Genomic DNA, 15,768 nt, shown 5'->3' with positions numbered 1-15,768 from the left:
TTGTTGTTGGTGTTGGTTCAGTTATTTCAGTTGTGTCTGACTCTTTGTAACCCCATTTGGGGTTTTCATGGCAAAGATACTGGAGTGGTTTGCCATTCCTTCTCCAGCTCATTTTACAGGTGAGAAACTGAGACAAACAGGGTTAAGTGACTTGGCCAGGATCATAAGGCTAGTGAGTGTTTGAGGCCAGATTTGAACTCAGGAAGATGAGTCTTATTGACTCCAGGCCCAATGCTCTATCCACTGTGCCACATGATGGCCCTAATAGCCCATCTAAATACTTAAAGAAAGTTAATTGACTCATAGGAAGAGATAGTATAAAACTGTAAGAGTCAGGAATCTCAATATTTTCAAGAGTATCCAAGTCACTCTCAGAACTAGGAACATTTAATCAAAAGATAACTAATAAAGAGGTCAAAAGATCTGAAGAGAATTTTAGGAAAGTTAGATATGCTTTATTTCTGGTAACTACTTAATAGAAATATGAAGAAGTATACTTTTTTTTAGTCATACACACGGTACAAAATTAGGGCATAAAAATAACAGACAAAAGTAGAAAATGAAAAAAAGATTAAATATATCCATTATGAACCAGAAGGAAATAACAATTAGAGGAAAACTTAGTGGCAGCTGGGTAGAATAGGTCACATGCTCTTTCCTAGCAGACAGAGCATGGGATCCACTGGACCTAGGGTCAGGAAGACATGAGTTCAAATCCAGCCTCAAACAACTGTAGCTCTGTGATCCTGGAAAGTTATTTAATCTCTGCCTCAGTATCCTCAATTGTATAAAAGGGGATAATAGCTTCTATTTCATCAGGTGGTTTTGAGAACCAAATGAGGCAATATCTGCAATGTGCTTAGCACTCAGAGCCTGGCATGTCTCATATATGCTAGCTATTACTACCACTTCTTGGTTTTATAACACAAGACTTAACACAATAAGTCATATGTACTGAGTTCTTAAGAAATTCTTGTTGGTAACTACTTTGCATTTTTTTTCTTTTCTTGCACCTTAATTACCTTAATTGATCCCAAATGCAGGTTCCTAGTGGCTTAAGAACGTAGGCAGCACATGAGGAACCAGAAGCTCTTCACTTAGGCTACTGACCTGCACTAGCAGGTAAACTGTATATAAGTCTATCAGTGAATACAGCCTTATCTAGCCTTTCCACGTTTGTATAGCTTAGTAAACTTCCTTTTGTTAACTTTTTAAAAAAGAAACAATAAATGAATAAAATGATTGCTATGAGGGCTCTGATAAAGTTAGACAATATGGATTTGTCATGAGTCCAATCTGGATGATTTTGTGACTTACTCCAGCAGTATTGTGTAACCAGGAGAAGGACTAAAAATGACAAAATAGTGCAATGCCAACACTGATGTTGCCCTTGGAACCAGGGGGCCACATTCTCTGTGTGAACCTGGATGAGAGACGATTTTCTTTTGGACCTCAGTCTAAAGATGGAAGGGCTGGAATAGGCAGCTAAGAGTCTCCTGTTTACAAATCTAAAATTCAATGCTCCTAAAGTAAATGTTCTTAAAATGAAGGTTAGCAGAATTTAAAAATTTAAGGGCAAAGGGAAAGGAATATAAAGACTGTGCTTTGCTGCTTTTTTTAAAACAGATTAAATCTGTAGGAAAGAATGAGAAAATTACCAGGAAATATAGATTTGAGAGGGATTTTTTTTTTTAGTTCGGCATCAGTCTGAGATGATAATAGGCTTTAAGGATACTGTCCCTGTCAGTGGCTAAGATATAATGGAGAGAAAAAAACAGAACTGAGGAGGTTGATAAGCTTTATGAAGCCTGGGGTGTTTATGGGGTCATCAATACAAAGACATAAATCCCCAAAATAAGGGCAAGGTTTGGAGTGGAGATTACTGTAAATTAGGTACTAAGGATTTACTGAGAAGAAAATAAAAGTAATATAAATCTGAATATTATATAGACCTAAATAAAGTGATAAAATTAGTCAACATAAAAATATTACCTAAATTAATTTACTTATTCAGGCCATATCAAGCTACCAAAGTATTACTTTATGGAATTGGAAAAATAGTGATGAATTCATATTATGAATAAAATATGAAGGCAAAAAAGTCAAAATTTCAAGGGGAAATAATGAAGAATTGGAATGAAGGAGCCCTAGAGGCTTTAGTAGTACCCGAACTCAAACTAGTTCTCAAGACAATTTTGCTCTGGTTAAAAGAGAGGTTAATCAGTGGAACAGGTACACAACATAAAGAGGCAAAGGAATCTAATAGTTTTGTGTTCAATAAACAAAGAGACCCCAGTCACTGAAGTAAGGACTTATTTGGTAGAAACTGCTAGAAAAACTAGACAGTATTATATGGAATAAATTAGATTTAGACCAACACCCCATATTCAATACCAAGATAAGCTCCAAATGTCCATGCGACCTAGAGATAAAGGGACACATTATAAACAAAGAAATAGGAGGAAAAAATACTTATCAGATTGAAGGTAGGGCACAGAGAAATGATATAATCTTTTGCCATGCTGGACTTGAAGGTCGTGCCCTTTGGGTCAGGAAAGATTAGTACGTAGAACTAATGTTGATCTACGCTTTTCTTTTTTCTCTCCACTGCATTCTGCTGGTTCCTTCTCCCTTCTTTCCTCTAGGTTTCTTCCTTGGACCTAGGTTGACCAAAGCTTTTTTTCTTTCTTTCTTTCTCTCTTTCAACAAGACTACTTCTTTCCTGGTCCATAACTAACAATGGCAACTCCAGGTTTAAGTCCAGTTATTTCTTATGCCTGTTTTCCTAATCCTTTCCTCTTTTCCTCAGGCATTCTTGCCTGGCCCTTTATTATTCAGTGTGTACCTAAGTAGCTCTCCTTCCAGATGAGTTTAATCTCTGAACTGTTTGTGGTCTGTAATATAAGTGAATTTGGCAGGTCTCTGAATAAAAGTCTGAGCTTTTACACCCCTAGGGTCAATCATGAGTTTTTAATTTAAATGAACCCTGATGGCATTGGGATGGCATCCTCAATTTCTCTGTCATTAAGATCTATGAGAAAAAGAAACATTCATGATCAAAGGATAGGAAAGATCACAGAAAATAAAACAGTATTGATTACATAAAATTTAAAAAATTTTGCACAAACAAATCTATTGACTAAGAGGTGATAAATTCAGAGCACAGAATCAGACATTTTTAAACAGTCAATCAGAGAATTTGTTTTGCTATGTATATCTTTTGCAAGGAATCCCCCCCCCCACCCATGAGGTAGGGGTAGGATGAGGAGAAAAAATTTGTTAATTAAAAAAAATAATTTTAATGATGCTCTATATACGAAGCAAATATCAAAGCAAGAGAGAATGGTGAAGATGAACTGGAAGTATTTCAGGAGTATTTGTATGCTGACTATTCCAGTTGGCTTCTATGTGCACCCCCAAAGGAAAGAATGGCAAGGGAAAAGATATCTTCAAAAGAGAGATTCCTATAAGTCCCAGAAGTTGTAAGAAACATGAGAAAGAAATTGAGATTGATGGGACAAAGTATTAACAAAAGCATTGGATTTCCTCAGGGCTGAGTACAGGATTTCCTCTGTTGAGACAGAAAAGGATAGGGACCAGGAAGCATTCAAGTTGAGCTGAATAGAATTAAGAATACAAGAGGAGGCAGGAAGGAAAAAGACATTTTTCTCAATGGTTAATTCTTAATCACAAGGAATACATGAACAGTAGGCAGAAATTTGCTAGCTACAGAACAGGTGTATCAGGTATAAAGAAGTTTATAAGTTAAAGCAAGCCAAGATTGTACCTAGAACAGTACTACTGCTGATGTCTCCAAGGGAGTGTCTTCTTTTTTAACCTTCTTTATTAACCTCACCTCCACTCAGCCACAGTAATTGGCAGAACACATTTCAAGTGCCCAGGTTTTCACAGAAAATAGGTGCTTAAAAATGGCTGAATTCAATCAATGAATCAACAAGCATTTAATTAAGTGCTAACTATATATGTGGTGACATTTTTTTAAACATTGAAAATAAAATAAAAAGAAAAAAATAATCCTTTCCCTCAAAAATCTGCATCCTGATAGGGAAGTAAACATATCAACAGGTACACATACAGAGTAGATGGAAAATAACCTTAAATGAGAAGGTTCTAAATCTGGGGAGATCAGTAAAGGCCCACTGTAGAAGGAGACATCTGAGTCAAGGAAGTTGAGCTGAAGGAAGTCAGGGATTACAAAAGACAAAAAGGAGGAGGGAGAACATTCCAGGCAAAGGCAAAGACACAAGAGATAGGATTTTGTGTGAGGAAACCAAAGAGTTGGTGGAGGAGAGTAATACTTAAGGAGACTTGAAAGATAGGATGGGGTCAGGTTGTAAGGGGTGAGGGTACTGAGGAATCACTGGAGTTTACTCATTAAGTTTACTCATTAAGTAAGTGGGGGTGGGGAGGAATTGGTCAGACTTGGGCTTTAAGAAATCATTTTGACACTTGTATAGATTAAAGAAAGGGAAATTAATTACTCATTGGATTACCAAGACTGGTCTACAATCAGAGGATTTCCCTCCTCTAACACAGGAACTGTGCCAATCCAGGTCTGTCCCTCACAATTTGTCAACATTATAGACTGCCCTAAATAGGTTTGCTACAAAACTTCTGGTCTAGAACTTTAAAAAACAGCTGACACAAGGATGTCAGTGACAGGGGAAAAGGAGCACCAATACCAATTTCAATATAAGACCACCAAAGCTAACAAATATAATAATAAAAGAATAGTACAGAGATTATCTTTCCTGAGTTGCTTCAATAATGACTTTTTTTTCTTTTTTGTCAAGTTTACTTACAGGCTGAAGATAGGACAGGACATAGAAGACAATCAGGTTATCCAAAAAGTAAAGGAAGGCAGGAATGGACCACTTCATATAATGGCAGAATTCTCTCCAAGAAGCATATCCAAAATCTTTACACTGACAGCCCTCTACAGGAAAAGATAAAATGGATATGGAACTGATATTGTTGAAAATGACCAAACTTTAGGTTAAAAGGCTAAACTAGATTTTACTTATATAAATACTTACTTAGAAAAAAAATTTATAAATTTGTCTAGATATGTTGATAGAATGTTGAATAGTATGTCAAATTACAGTTATTAATGTATGTCTTCTTTCCCCTTGGGGAAAACTGTGAAAGTGATGAGCATAATTTCTATTTATTTGAGATCTAGGCAAAGATAAAATGGATATGGAACTGATATTGGTGAAAATGATCAAACTTTAAGATTTTGCTTCTAAAAATATTTACTTTGAAAAAGATTTATAAATTTGTCTAGATATGTTGATAGAATGTTGAAAGTGAAGTTTAATAATAAATACGGCCAAAATTAATGTTATACATCACACTTATTAATGTATTTCTTTTCTCCTCTTGGGGAACACTGTGAAAGTGATGAGCATAATTTCTATTTATTTGAGATCTAGGAAAAGATAAACATGGATATGGAACTGATATTACTGAAAATGATCAAACTTTAGGTTAAAAGACTAAACTAGATTTTGCTTCTATAAATACTTAGAAAAAGATTTATAAATTTGTCTAGATATGGTAATATAATGTTAAACTGTTGAATAAGAAAATAAAATTTATTAATAAAATATAGCCCCAAATTAATGTTATATATCACACTTATTATATGTCTTCTCTCCCCTTGGGGAAACACAGTAAAAGTGATGAGCATAGTTTCTATTTATTTGAAATCCTAGAAGTAACAACTGAGGAGATCCAGGATTCTGTACATGATTTTGCTTTATATCTAATGGCATGAGACTAAAATGGAAGAATAAGGTTGTGAGTTGGAAGGAAAAAGTTAGATGTTTTGAATAAAAACATATTTTCTCATTGTGGTCTCAAAAAGATGCATTAGACTTCAAATTTGTACTCACCTCTGTGACACTAAGTAAAACTAATCTTAATTTTCAATTGAGTAATCTATATTATTGTTTCCTACCCTAGTTTTCAAAAATCTCAGGGAAGCCATACCATTGAAGAAGGGGAAAGAGAGAAGACCAAAAATGACACAAAGTTCAAACAAAGCATAAAAATGCCCATGCATTTTTCCATGTTTTCCATCCAGAGTATTGGATTAAGAAACTTTAATTTATATGGTTTCCCAACCCCACCTTACTTTTAATTTCTCTTTCACAACATGACTACTACAGAAATATTCTAAACAGGATTATACAGGTACAACCTATGCCAGATTGTCCACTGCCATGGTGGGTAGAGGAGGAGGTAGAAAGAGAGGGTGGTAGAAAAAAAAGTGGAAATCATAAATTTGCAAATGGATGTATGTTGAAAACTCCTTTTGCTTGTAATTGAAAAAAATCAAATTTAAACAATAGCTTAGTCTTTTCTTGGGCTACTTCTTAGAAATTATTTGTTTATATTAAGCCTAGATGTAGGATGAGAGATTAGATATATGATTTTTTAATGCTCCATGAATTCATCAGAATAGAAAGTTCGCCCCTCCTCAACAAAGATTTCCTAGGAAATTTTTGAGGGACAAAGTTACATGAGCAGTCTATAGAGTCCCACAGTAATAATTATCAGAACTAGAATTTGAATCTCAATTTTGAGATTGGCACTCTCAAAATGCTTTTTCAGAGAAAATACTACAGAAAATATATAGTATATGTAATCTAATATGCATCTACAACATAAATAGCTCATAATTAAGTAATAGTATTCAATAAATAGGATTATGCCCACTTATTTTTTAATTATCAGATAAACTATAGGGCATTTATTGAACAGCAAACAATTCCAAGATATAAAGAAAATGTCTTGTGGTTTAGTTAGTTCAAACTAACATCAGGTAAAGAAACCGTAATATGATCTTATTAGGAAGAATATTGATTTTGTTACATTAAAAAGATTATGAAAGATAAAAAATATTTCAGATTTTTCAATCAGGATGCCTTTTGTAAAAAATATTATGGCTGTTTCATTCTCTCTAAAAAAATTCAAAATATGGTTTATTGTATGAATTAACAGAACACAAGTTTAAAATACATGTTTCATGCCTAAAAAAGTTCACCTGGGAATTTATGATGGACAGTTTTCCTAAAAGAAACTACATGTTTGATTGTAGATCAAGAGATGTTGGGGAAGCACAAAATCAATCAGTCCTTAAAAGGAACTCAATTAAGAAGAGACAACAAGCAATTCCTCAAATTAACTCGGGATTTTATACAAATAACTTTTAAAAGTTTATTATTGAATCAGTGGTCACCAATTGAGTAATAGCTCTATAAACCATGGTACTCAAATGTGATGGAATAAAACTGGGTTATAAGAAACAAAGAATATGAAGTATGGGAAGGCTTAAGTGGTGCAGAGTGAAGGAAGAATCAGGAAAACAATATAAATAAGGGCTATAATAATAACATTTTTATAATTCTGCAAGATTAGAAAATACTTTATACACATTATTTCAATTGATCCTTATAACTATCCTCTAAGGTAGTTGCTATTAATCTCTCCACCTAACAAATGAGGAAATGGGGACTGACAAAGGTTAAGTGGCTAGCCATGAATGCACAATTACTCTCTTTGATGATTTTTATTTGAAACCAGGTCTTCCTTACTCTACATCTTGACTACAACAATGTAAATGGAAAGAACAACAAAAGAAATTGAATGTGATGTAAGTTTCGACCTGAGGAAAAAATGCACCTTCCTGATTCTTGACAGAGGCCTTATATTTATATTGTATATATATATTTTTTCATTTTTTGCCTCTGTGTGTAAAGTGGGTGCTTCAAAAATACTAGGGGAATTGAATAGAACATGTGGCCAGCTTCCTGGGACTAAGTTTCCCCATTTGTAAAACAAGGTTGGATAAGATGATCCCTTCAAAATCTAGACTGCTGATATTGTTCAGTCCCTTTAGTCATTCCTCATTTGGGGTTTTCCTGGCAAAGATGCTGGAGTAGTTTGCCACTTTCTTTTGTAGTTCATTTTACAGGTAAATAGGACTAAGTGACTTATCCAGGGTCACAGAGCTAGTAGATGTGGGAGGCACAATTTGAACTCTGGAAACTGAGCCTTCCTGACATTAGTCCTGGTACTCTCTCTAGTGTGCCATCTATAAATCTAACTTAATGAAGAGACTTTAAGGGATGAGCTTCCCTTACCTTTCTTCACAACCCAGACTGCCACAGTCATACAGAAGATCAACTTCACAAGTTCAGAACACAAGTTGACAGTTGTAGGAAGATAATCATATTTATTGTCTAGAAGGGAATAGAGAGGAATTTACTTTATTTAGCAATAATATAGTCATTAATTTGACAAATGTTTTATGAAGTATTTATTATAAATGTATTTCTAACAAAACATTCCCCCTCTTTCAAACTTCCCTATTAAATAAGATAGTCTCTATTATCAAGGAGCTTATACTCTAATAGAGAGAGACAATCTATAAAAGGGAGCTGGTTAGCAGGGGGCGTGGGGTTAAGGTGCTGAGCAGGAAAAGCTAGTATGTCTGGGGCTATTCTGAAAAATAGCAATTCTGCCAGGGACACAGCAAATAGGACAGAAGGACTCAGGCTTATTCAACAGAAAATTTGTAAAACTGGAATATATCTGGCCATTCATGTAGCATTTCCTTATGAAAACTAAATGAAGTAGAGAGTATAAATATCCCCATTTATAGGTGAAGAAACAATCAAAAACAAGCATTTATTAAGATCCTATTATATGTGAGGCACTGTGCTAAACATTGGGTAGACAATAAAAGGTAAAAACATCTTTGCTCTCAAAGCATTCCTATGCCAAAAAATATACATATGAGATAAATACAGATTAAAGCAGAAGGTGGTCTCTTGGGGTGGGGAGAAGGGAGAAGAGGATCAGGAAACATCTCCATCAAAAGTGGTTTTAAGGGTCAGCTAGGTGGCACAGTGGATAGAGCACTGGCCCTGGAGTCAGGAGTGCCTGAGTTCAAATCCAGCCTCAGACACTTATTACCTAGCTGTGTGGCCTTGGGCAAGCCACTTAAACCCATTGCCTTGCAAGGAAAAAAAAATCTAAAAAAAAAAAGTGGTTTTAAGCCAAGCCTTGGGGGGAAGAAGCCAGGGAAGCGAGGAGAGGAGCAGTTCAGACATGAGTGGCTAGCCAGTGAAAAGATACTAGCAGGAAATGAGGTATTTCTTCTACAGAACAGTAGTGTTCATGAAGAAGAGTATAGTGTAAGAACACTGGAAAGGTCAGAAGGGTTGTAAAAGGTCAAAGAGAGCATGTGAAGTAATAGGGAACTAGAGTAGGGTGTTGAGAAGGAGAGAACATGGTCAGACCCATACTTTAGGAAAATCTCTTTGATAGTGGAGGAAGCTTTGATAAAGGATGACTGGCAGATGATGATATAAAGTTGGGTGAACAGATCTAGAAAATCTTCGCATGGAAATGACAAACACGTGGAACTGATGAGATCAACAGATGACAAAGGATAAAACAGGAAGATGGGCTAGGACATGACCTTGTCATCCTAACTGGAAGATCTGAAGAGGTTCCCCCTTCCAATCTCCCCCCCAATTCAATAAGTTCTAGTGTTCCTTTCTATCTCTAGCATCAGATATAAAATACTGTTTGTCATTAAAACCCTCCATGGTCTATGACTCAGCCATCTCTCCGCCCTGTGGTTCCAATCTTATCCCTTCTCCAATTCCTTCCCCTATCATGTACTCTTTTTTCTTTTTAAGGTATTTTGCAAGGCAAATGGGGTTAAGTGGCTTGCCCAAGGCCACACAGCTAGGTAATTATTAAGTGTCTGAGACTGGATTTGAACCCAGGTACTCCTGACTCCAAGGCTGGTGCTTTATCCACTACGCCACCTAGCTGCCCCCCTATCATGTACTCTTGAGACATAGTGAAGCTGGACCCTTTCTGACTTCTTCCATACCAGGGCTAATTAGCCTATTGGCTTCCTATTGATACTACAAGTAGATTGTTTTACATAGTGGTTTGTGTGTTATCTCATCTATTAAATTATCAACTCTTTGAAGTGGGGACTTTTTATCATCAATGCTTAGTAGAGTTGATAGGAAATAATGATCTCTTAATAAATGTTTATTCACTGACTAGCATCCATGTTTACAGGGAAGACCTTAATGAAGACACAAAAAAAAATAGAATGAGATGGAAAGATGGGTTAGAAACTAGATAATTTCACTAAAACCTAAGAAAGGAGGGTTTCCAGGAGCAGAAGGTGACTGACCATGTTAAAGGCTGCAGAGAGGTCAAGAAGGATGAAGACTGAGAAAAGATCATTGAATTTGACAATTAAGAGATGATTGAGACTGATTAACTTTAGAGAGATCAGTTTCAGATGAATAAGGTTGGAAGTCAGAATTATAGGGGATTTAGAAATGAGTGAGAGAAGTAGTGCAGGCATTTCCCAATTCAGTTAGAATCCATGAAGGAAAGAGAAGATATAAAATGATAGGTAGCAGAGACAGTGATATCAAATGATTTATCTGTGGAAGGATGTGCTAGTGCCAGGTGTAATTGCAAGTCAACTTTTTAATTTTTCACTGTGAACATTTATACCTCAGAAACCTATAATTGTTACAAATCAGTGCTTGACTTCTTATTATGTTGATTGTCTAGACTTAAGAAAATGTTATTAATGCTAAAGAAACTTGAAAATTTGAATGTACACTTTTTTTTTTGCTCTGCCAGAGACCCTGTTGTCTCCACATCCCTATCCTCTCAATAAACACTGCTTGAGCTCAACAGTAGAAGGATCAGGGAATAAAATCATTAACACAGTGAAAGTCTAGAGACTTTCACTTATTATTGCTACTACTAATAATTATAACAGCTGGCATTTATATAGCACTTAAGATCTTCAAAGTGTTTTAAATACATTATCTTATTTGAGTTCACAATATCCTGGCATCCATGTCACAAAGAGAGTTAAAAACCAGAGTTGGGAATCAAATCCAGGGCCATTTTCCCATTTGGACTTAATATTATAAGAGCTAGGTGTTAGTCCCAGATCCATTACTTATTCAGGGAAGCAAAATGGTACAGTGGAAAAAATGCAGGAATTGAAGTAAAAAATGACAGGACTCTCTACTTTTGGGTAATGACACTTATTTGAGACTCAGTTGCCTCCCTCCCATAAATTGAGAATAACACTTATTGTTCTTACCTCCTAGTATTATTGTGAGAAATTTTTAATATTAATAAAAATTATATGTATACCTACACATATGTGACATCATCATCATTATTAATACTGTTACTATTACTACTGCACCACTATACTGCTATATTCTAACCAAAAGTTCAGAGACACAAGGACAGGGTTCCATATAGGTGCACATTTTAAAGAATTTTGTAATCTTTAATTCATTACTTCCACTCTATTTTTTATTAATCTTTTGAAAATTGGTCTTGATTAGCAGAGATTATGCCTTACTGTATATACATATGTTTATATATGTATATTTGTTTATACATATATACTTAACAGATACAGATATACATATCATGTGTGTATTCATTTCAGCATGGTGGTTTACACAAAAATCTAATAAATCACAGAATGCTACATTTGGAAAAGAACTCATAAGTCATCTCTATCCTATAGCATCCCACAATGTTAAAAATGCCTTCTACAACATCTTTGATAAATGAACATCTGACCTCTTTTTAACCTGCTCTCCATTTTTGTTTATTTCTGTTTTTATTTTTTTTTTGTAGGGAGTTCACTACTTTCAAAAGGATTCAATTGGATTGCTTGATAAATCTAATTCTTAGAAACATCATCTAAGGGAATGTCTCTTAAGGTAAAATATTTCTCTTTATGGAGGCAACTAGCACTCTTTGTACACTGATTAAGATGTTCTTTCTGCTACAAGAAACTTTAAATCTACTTAAATGTGAAATTCATCCATGTTTGGCTATCACTTCTCCCTAAGTCTTTTCTTCTCCAGTCTAAATACCTCTAGTTTTCTCATCTGGTTTTCACTGAACAGGATTTCTAGACCTTTCACTCCCCTCTTGATATTCTCCATTTTGCCAAAAGCTACCTTGACAAAAATTTGGAACTAATTAGTTTCAGTAAAATGATCAATTCAAAATTCAATTAAATGAGCAATTTGACAAGATAAAGAGTACAATTGGATTATTAATGGCTGCCCTTGATTTAGATATTTCTCTTAATACATTAAATTTGTTTGTTTTTATGGTTACCAAATCACATTTTTGTCACATAAAAAGTTTGTAATTACTTAAAATAAGGTAGATTTCATCCTTCAGTTTTGCAACTGATTTTTAAGAATTTAAATACAAGACAATTTGCTATTTATTCACTATAGTATTATTATCATCATCATTGACCAAGTAAAATTTCAGCTTGTTAGTTTTGGTCTTTTGATTCAACCTAACAATATCTTTTTTGTTTTGTTTTTTTGTTTTTTGTTTTTTTAGGTTTTTTGCAAGGCAAATGGGGTTAAGTGGCTTGCCCAAGGCCACACAGCTAGGTAATTATTAAGTGTCTGAGACTGGATTTGAACCCAGGTACTCCTGACTCCAGGGCCAGTGCTTTATCCACTATGCCACCTAGCCACCCCCTAATAATATCTTGTAAATCCCTTATTCTATCATCCAAAGTAATAGCCATCTCCAGCTTTCTGTTATTTGTTTAGCAAACTTTCTATGTATTTATTCAAATCACAAAAAAAGATGACCAAGTATAGACTTGTCTTGTGACCTCTCTAAAGGATTAAATTAATACACTGGTCAATATTTGACCATGAGTTACAAATTCATTTAATCATAGCATAATCTAATTCGACATGACTTTATTGTCAATATCCACTACACTTAAAGTAGCATAATATTACAGTGTGAAAATGTAATAATGGCAGCATAGTTAACTCTCAATGTGGTACTTCTTCTATCAATGAAGATCTAAATCATAATTTCAAAGATATCCTAGGGACCGTGAAGCACAGAGAAGAAATGATTTCTCTGGATTTATACAGCTGGTCAGTTTCAGAACTGGAATTTCAAATTTGGTTTTCTTGACTCCAAGCGGAGCACTCACTATCCATTATGCCAAATTGTCTCTAGCCTAGCAAACTGATCAAAAACAGAAAAGAGGGCTAATTTTCTTCCTTAATAGGTCCATGATATATCCAAGGTATTACCTTAGGCTAAGTGATTACAAATTCTTTATTCAAATAATAATCTATTTTAAAATAACAAGTATAATGTATTTTAAAATAGCATAAATAATAAAATAATAAAAAATCAAATAATAACCCATTTAAAAATTCTGCTTAGGATTGATGTATTTGTCTACAGAGTCTGGAATCTCTTCATTTTATTAAATAACTAGAATAACATTTGCTTTGTCTTCAGCCTATTGGCAAATATTCCATTCTTCATTATAACATGAAAAATTTTGTTAATAATTTCTTAATCATATCTATAAGCTAATTAGTATCCTGGAAAATAATTTAGTTGATGAATCTAGAGAGCCTTATTCATTCTCTCCTATTTTTTCCCTACACTTTCCAGTTTAGTGGCTTTTCTTTGCTGGGAAAGTGGAAGCATTAGAATAAAATAGTTCTGTTTTCTCTTTCTCTGTCCAATGTTCTTTTTCTTTCTTTTTTTCTTTTCTTTCTTTCTTTCTTTCTTTCTTTCTTCTTCTTTTTTTTTTTTTTTTTTTTTGGTTTTTGTAGGCAGTGAGGTTAAGTGATTTGCCCAATGTCATACAACTAGTGTCTGAGACTGGATTTAAACTCAGGTCCTTCTGACTCCAGGGCTGGTGCTCTATCCACTGTACCACCCAGCTGCCCTGTCTCTGTCCAATGTTAAAAAAACTATCTTCCCCAAACAATGATCCAATCCTCTTCTTGTTTCTCATGCTATAAATAGATGGCAAATAGAAATTTTAGGGAAATCAATATCTGTGAAATAAAAATCTTTTGTCAAAGATAGGAAATTTCTTCCATACATATGCCCATCAATTTCCCGGGTTTATGCAGGCTAGATAGGCATTTTAGGAATATGAATGATATGGTAAGCATCAAGTACTAAGGGCAGAGACAGATATAGCTTAGTATGAAATAATCTCCAGTTTATCTGGGAGGGCTATGATTGAAAAAAATAGACTTGTGGCTGAGATGGCTCTAAGACAGATAGAATGGCTTAACAAATTCTGGGTATATTAACATAATAGAATAATATTATATTGTAAGCAATGAAAAGAGATGATTTTAAAGAATCCTGAGTAGTATGAACTCATACAGAATTAAGAGAATAGACTCAGAAGAACATTTTTTTACAACGACAGTAATACTGTAAAGAAAAACAACCGAAAGGCTTAAAAACACTAATCAATTCCATATCCAAGCACATCTCCCTAAAATCTATGATGAAACATGTTACCCATCTCCTGACATAAGAGGCAATGGACATAGGGTCCTGTAAGAGGTACATTTTTTGGACAGTTGTCACTTTGTGGAATTTGCTTAACTATGCTTTATTACAAGGATATTTCCCCCTTTTTTCCTTTCAGTTTTTAATTAGGAGGGTATTGGAGGAAAGAGGATTGACAATAGTGATACCCTCATCCCCCCCAAAAAAGCAAAGTACCTTTTTTTTTAAATGCAAAGAAGGAAACAGAAGATAGTTTAGAAGGAAGAACAAAGAATAGTTTTGAAAATAAGGTGTAGAATTTATTATATTTATATATACATATATATTTAAAAAGGCAAATGGTATCTATGAAATGGAGATTCATGGTTTCATAAAGAATACTCTATTTGCATTAAAAAAATTTTTTTGGCATTTAAACTCAAAATAATTTCTTAAAAAAAATTCAGATGTTAGCAACATGCACTACACAAATTGGTTATTGTTCCATATTTGACTATTAACTCAAACCACCAGGGATTTTACAACAGGAATAAAACATGTTACTTCATAGGGCAAAAAAAAATTAATATGAATATACTACATCATCAATATTAAGCAATTTCACTTTATAGGAGAAGATGCTTGCCTTATATTTCATATAAGGAAACTAAAATTAGAGGTGTTTCATGCTGAAATTCAGCCACAGGACACACTAGGAATGAACAGAATATAAGTTTCTATAATTAGTTTAGATATTAACATACCTTCATTGGCTGAGAATTTCATCAACAGAATACGACTTGAACTTAAAGCCACAAACATGGCTCCCAGAAGACTTGTGGAAGCCACTGATATCATCCGTGGTCCAGGCTGACTGCAGCACTTGCCTTCCATTCCAGCGTCTGGGCTGTCTGGCTGTTGGTAGCCTTTAACAAAACAAAATCTTCATAAGTAAAAATTCAGTGTTAGAAAATGGGCAAGCAAGTAGTTTGGCAGAACAGAGGGCACTTTGCTAAGGCTTATTTTATATATATATATTATATATATATATTTCTTTATATTATATATGTACAGTATATAATAAGCTTCAATACATAACACCCTCAATTTGACATTGCTTATATAGGACATGACATCTCCTAGTTTTGGTCCTTTGCACAGGTTACATCCCATGACAGGAATGCTCTCCCTCTTCACCTCAACTTCTAGAATCCTAGGTTGATTTCAAGCTTACCTTAAGTACCACCCCTCTATAGGTCTTTCTGGACCCCCTCAGTTATTATTTATTTGTGCCTTTCCCTCCCCTTCTCTTCTCTTCCCTCTTTCCCTTCCTCTGTCCACATAGGATATCATGCC

The 15,768-nt window shown here is 34.5% G+C and overlaps 1 protein-coding gene across 11 annotated transcripts in view; it reads right to left on the bottom strand.

The window, feature by feature from the left end:
* SLC35A5 (solute carrier family 35 member A5) overlaps positions 1-15,768 on the bottom strand; it is a 55,206-nt gene that overhangs the window by 10,094 nt on the left and 29,344 nt on the right. For all 11 annotated transcript variants that reach the window (XM_074214490.1, XM_074214491.1, XM_074214498.1 and 8 more), the window contains 3 exons: positions 15,177-15,338; positions 8,172-8,270; positions 4,824-4,957 (listed from right to left, as the gene is read on the bottom strand). In XM_074214490.1, coding sequence (XP_074070591.1) covers positions 4,824-4,957; positions 8,172-8,270; positions 15,177-15,306 — 363 coding nt within the window. In that variant the 5' untranslated portion in view covers positions 15,307-15,338. The remainder of the gene's footprint in view (positions 1-4,823; positions 4,958-8,171; positions 8,271-15,176; positions 15,339-15,768) is intronic.

This window comes from Macrotis lagotis, chromosome 1 (assembly GCF_037893015.1).
Source record: "Macrotis lagotis isolate mMagLag1 chromosome 1, bilby.v1.9.chrom.fasta, whole genome shotgun sequence".
Lineage (NCBI taxonomy): Eukaryota > Metazoa > Chordata > Mammalia > Peramelemorphia > Peramelidae > Macrotis > Macrotis lagotis.
This window is presented reverse-complemented; position numbering and strand designations above follow the sequence as displayed.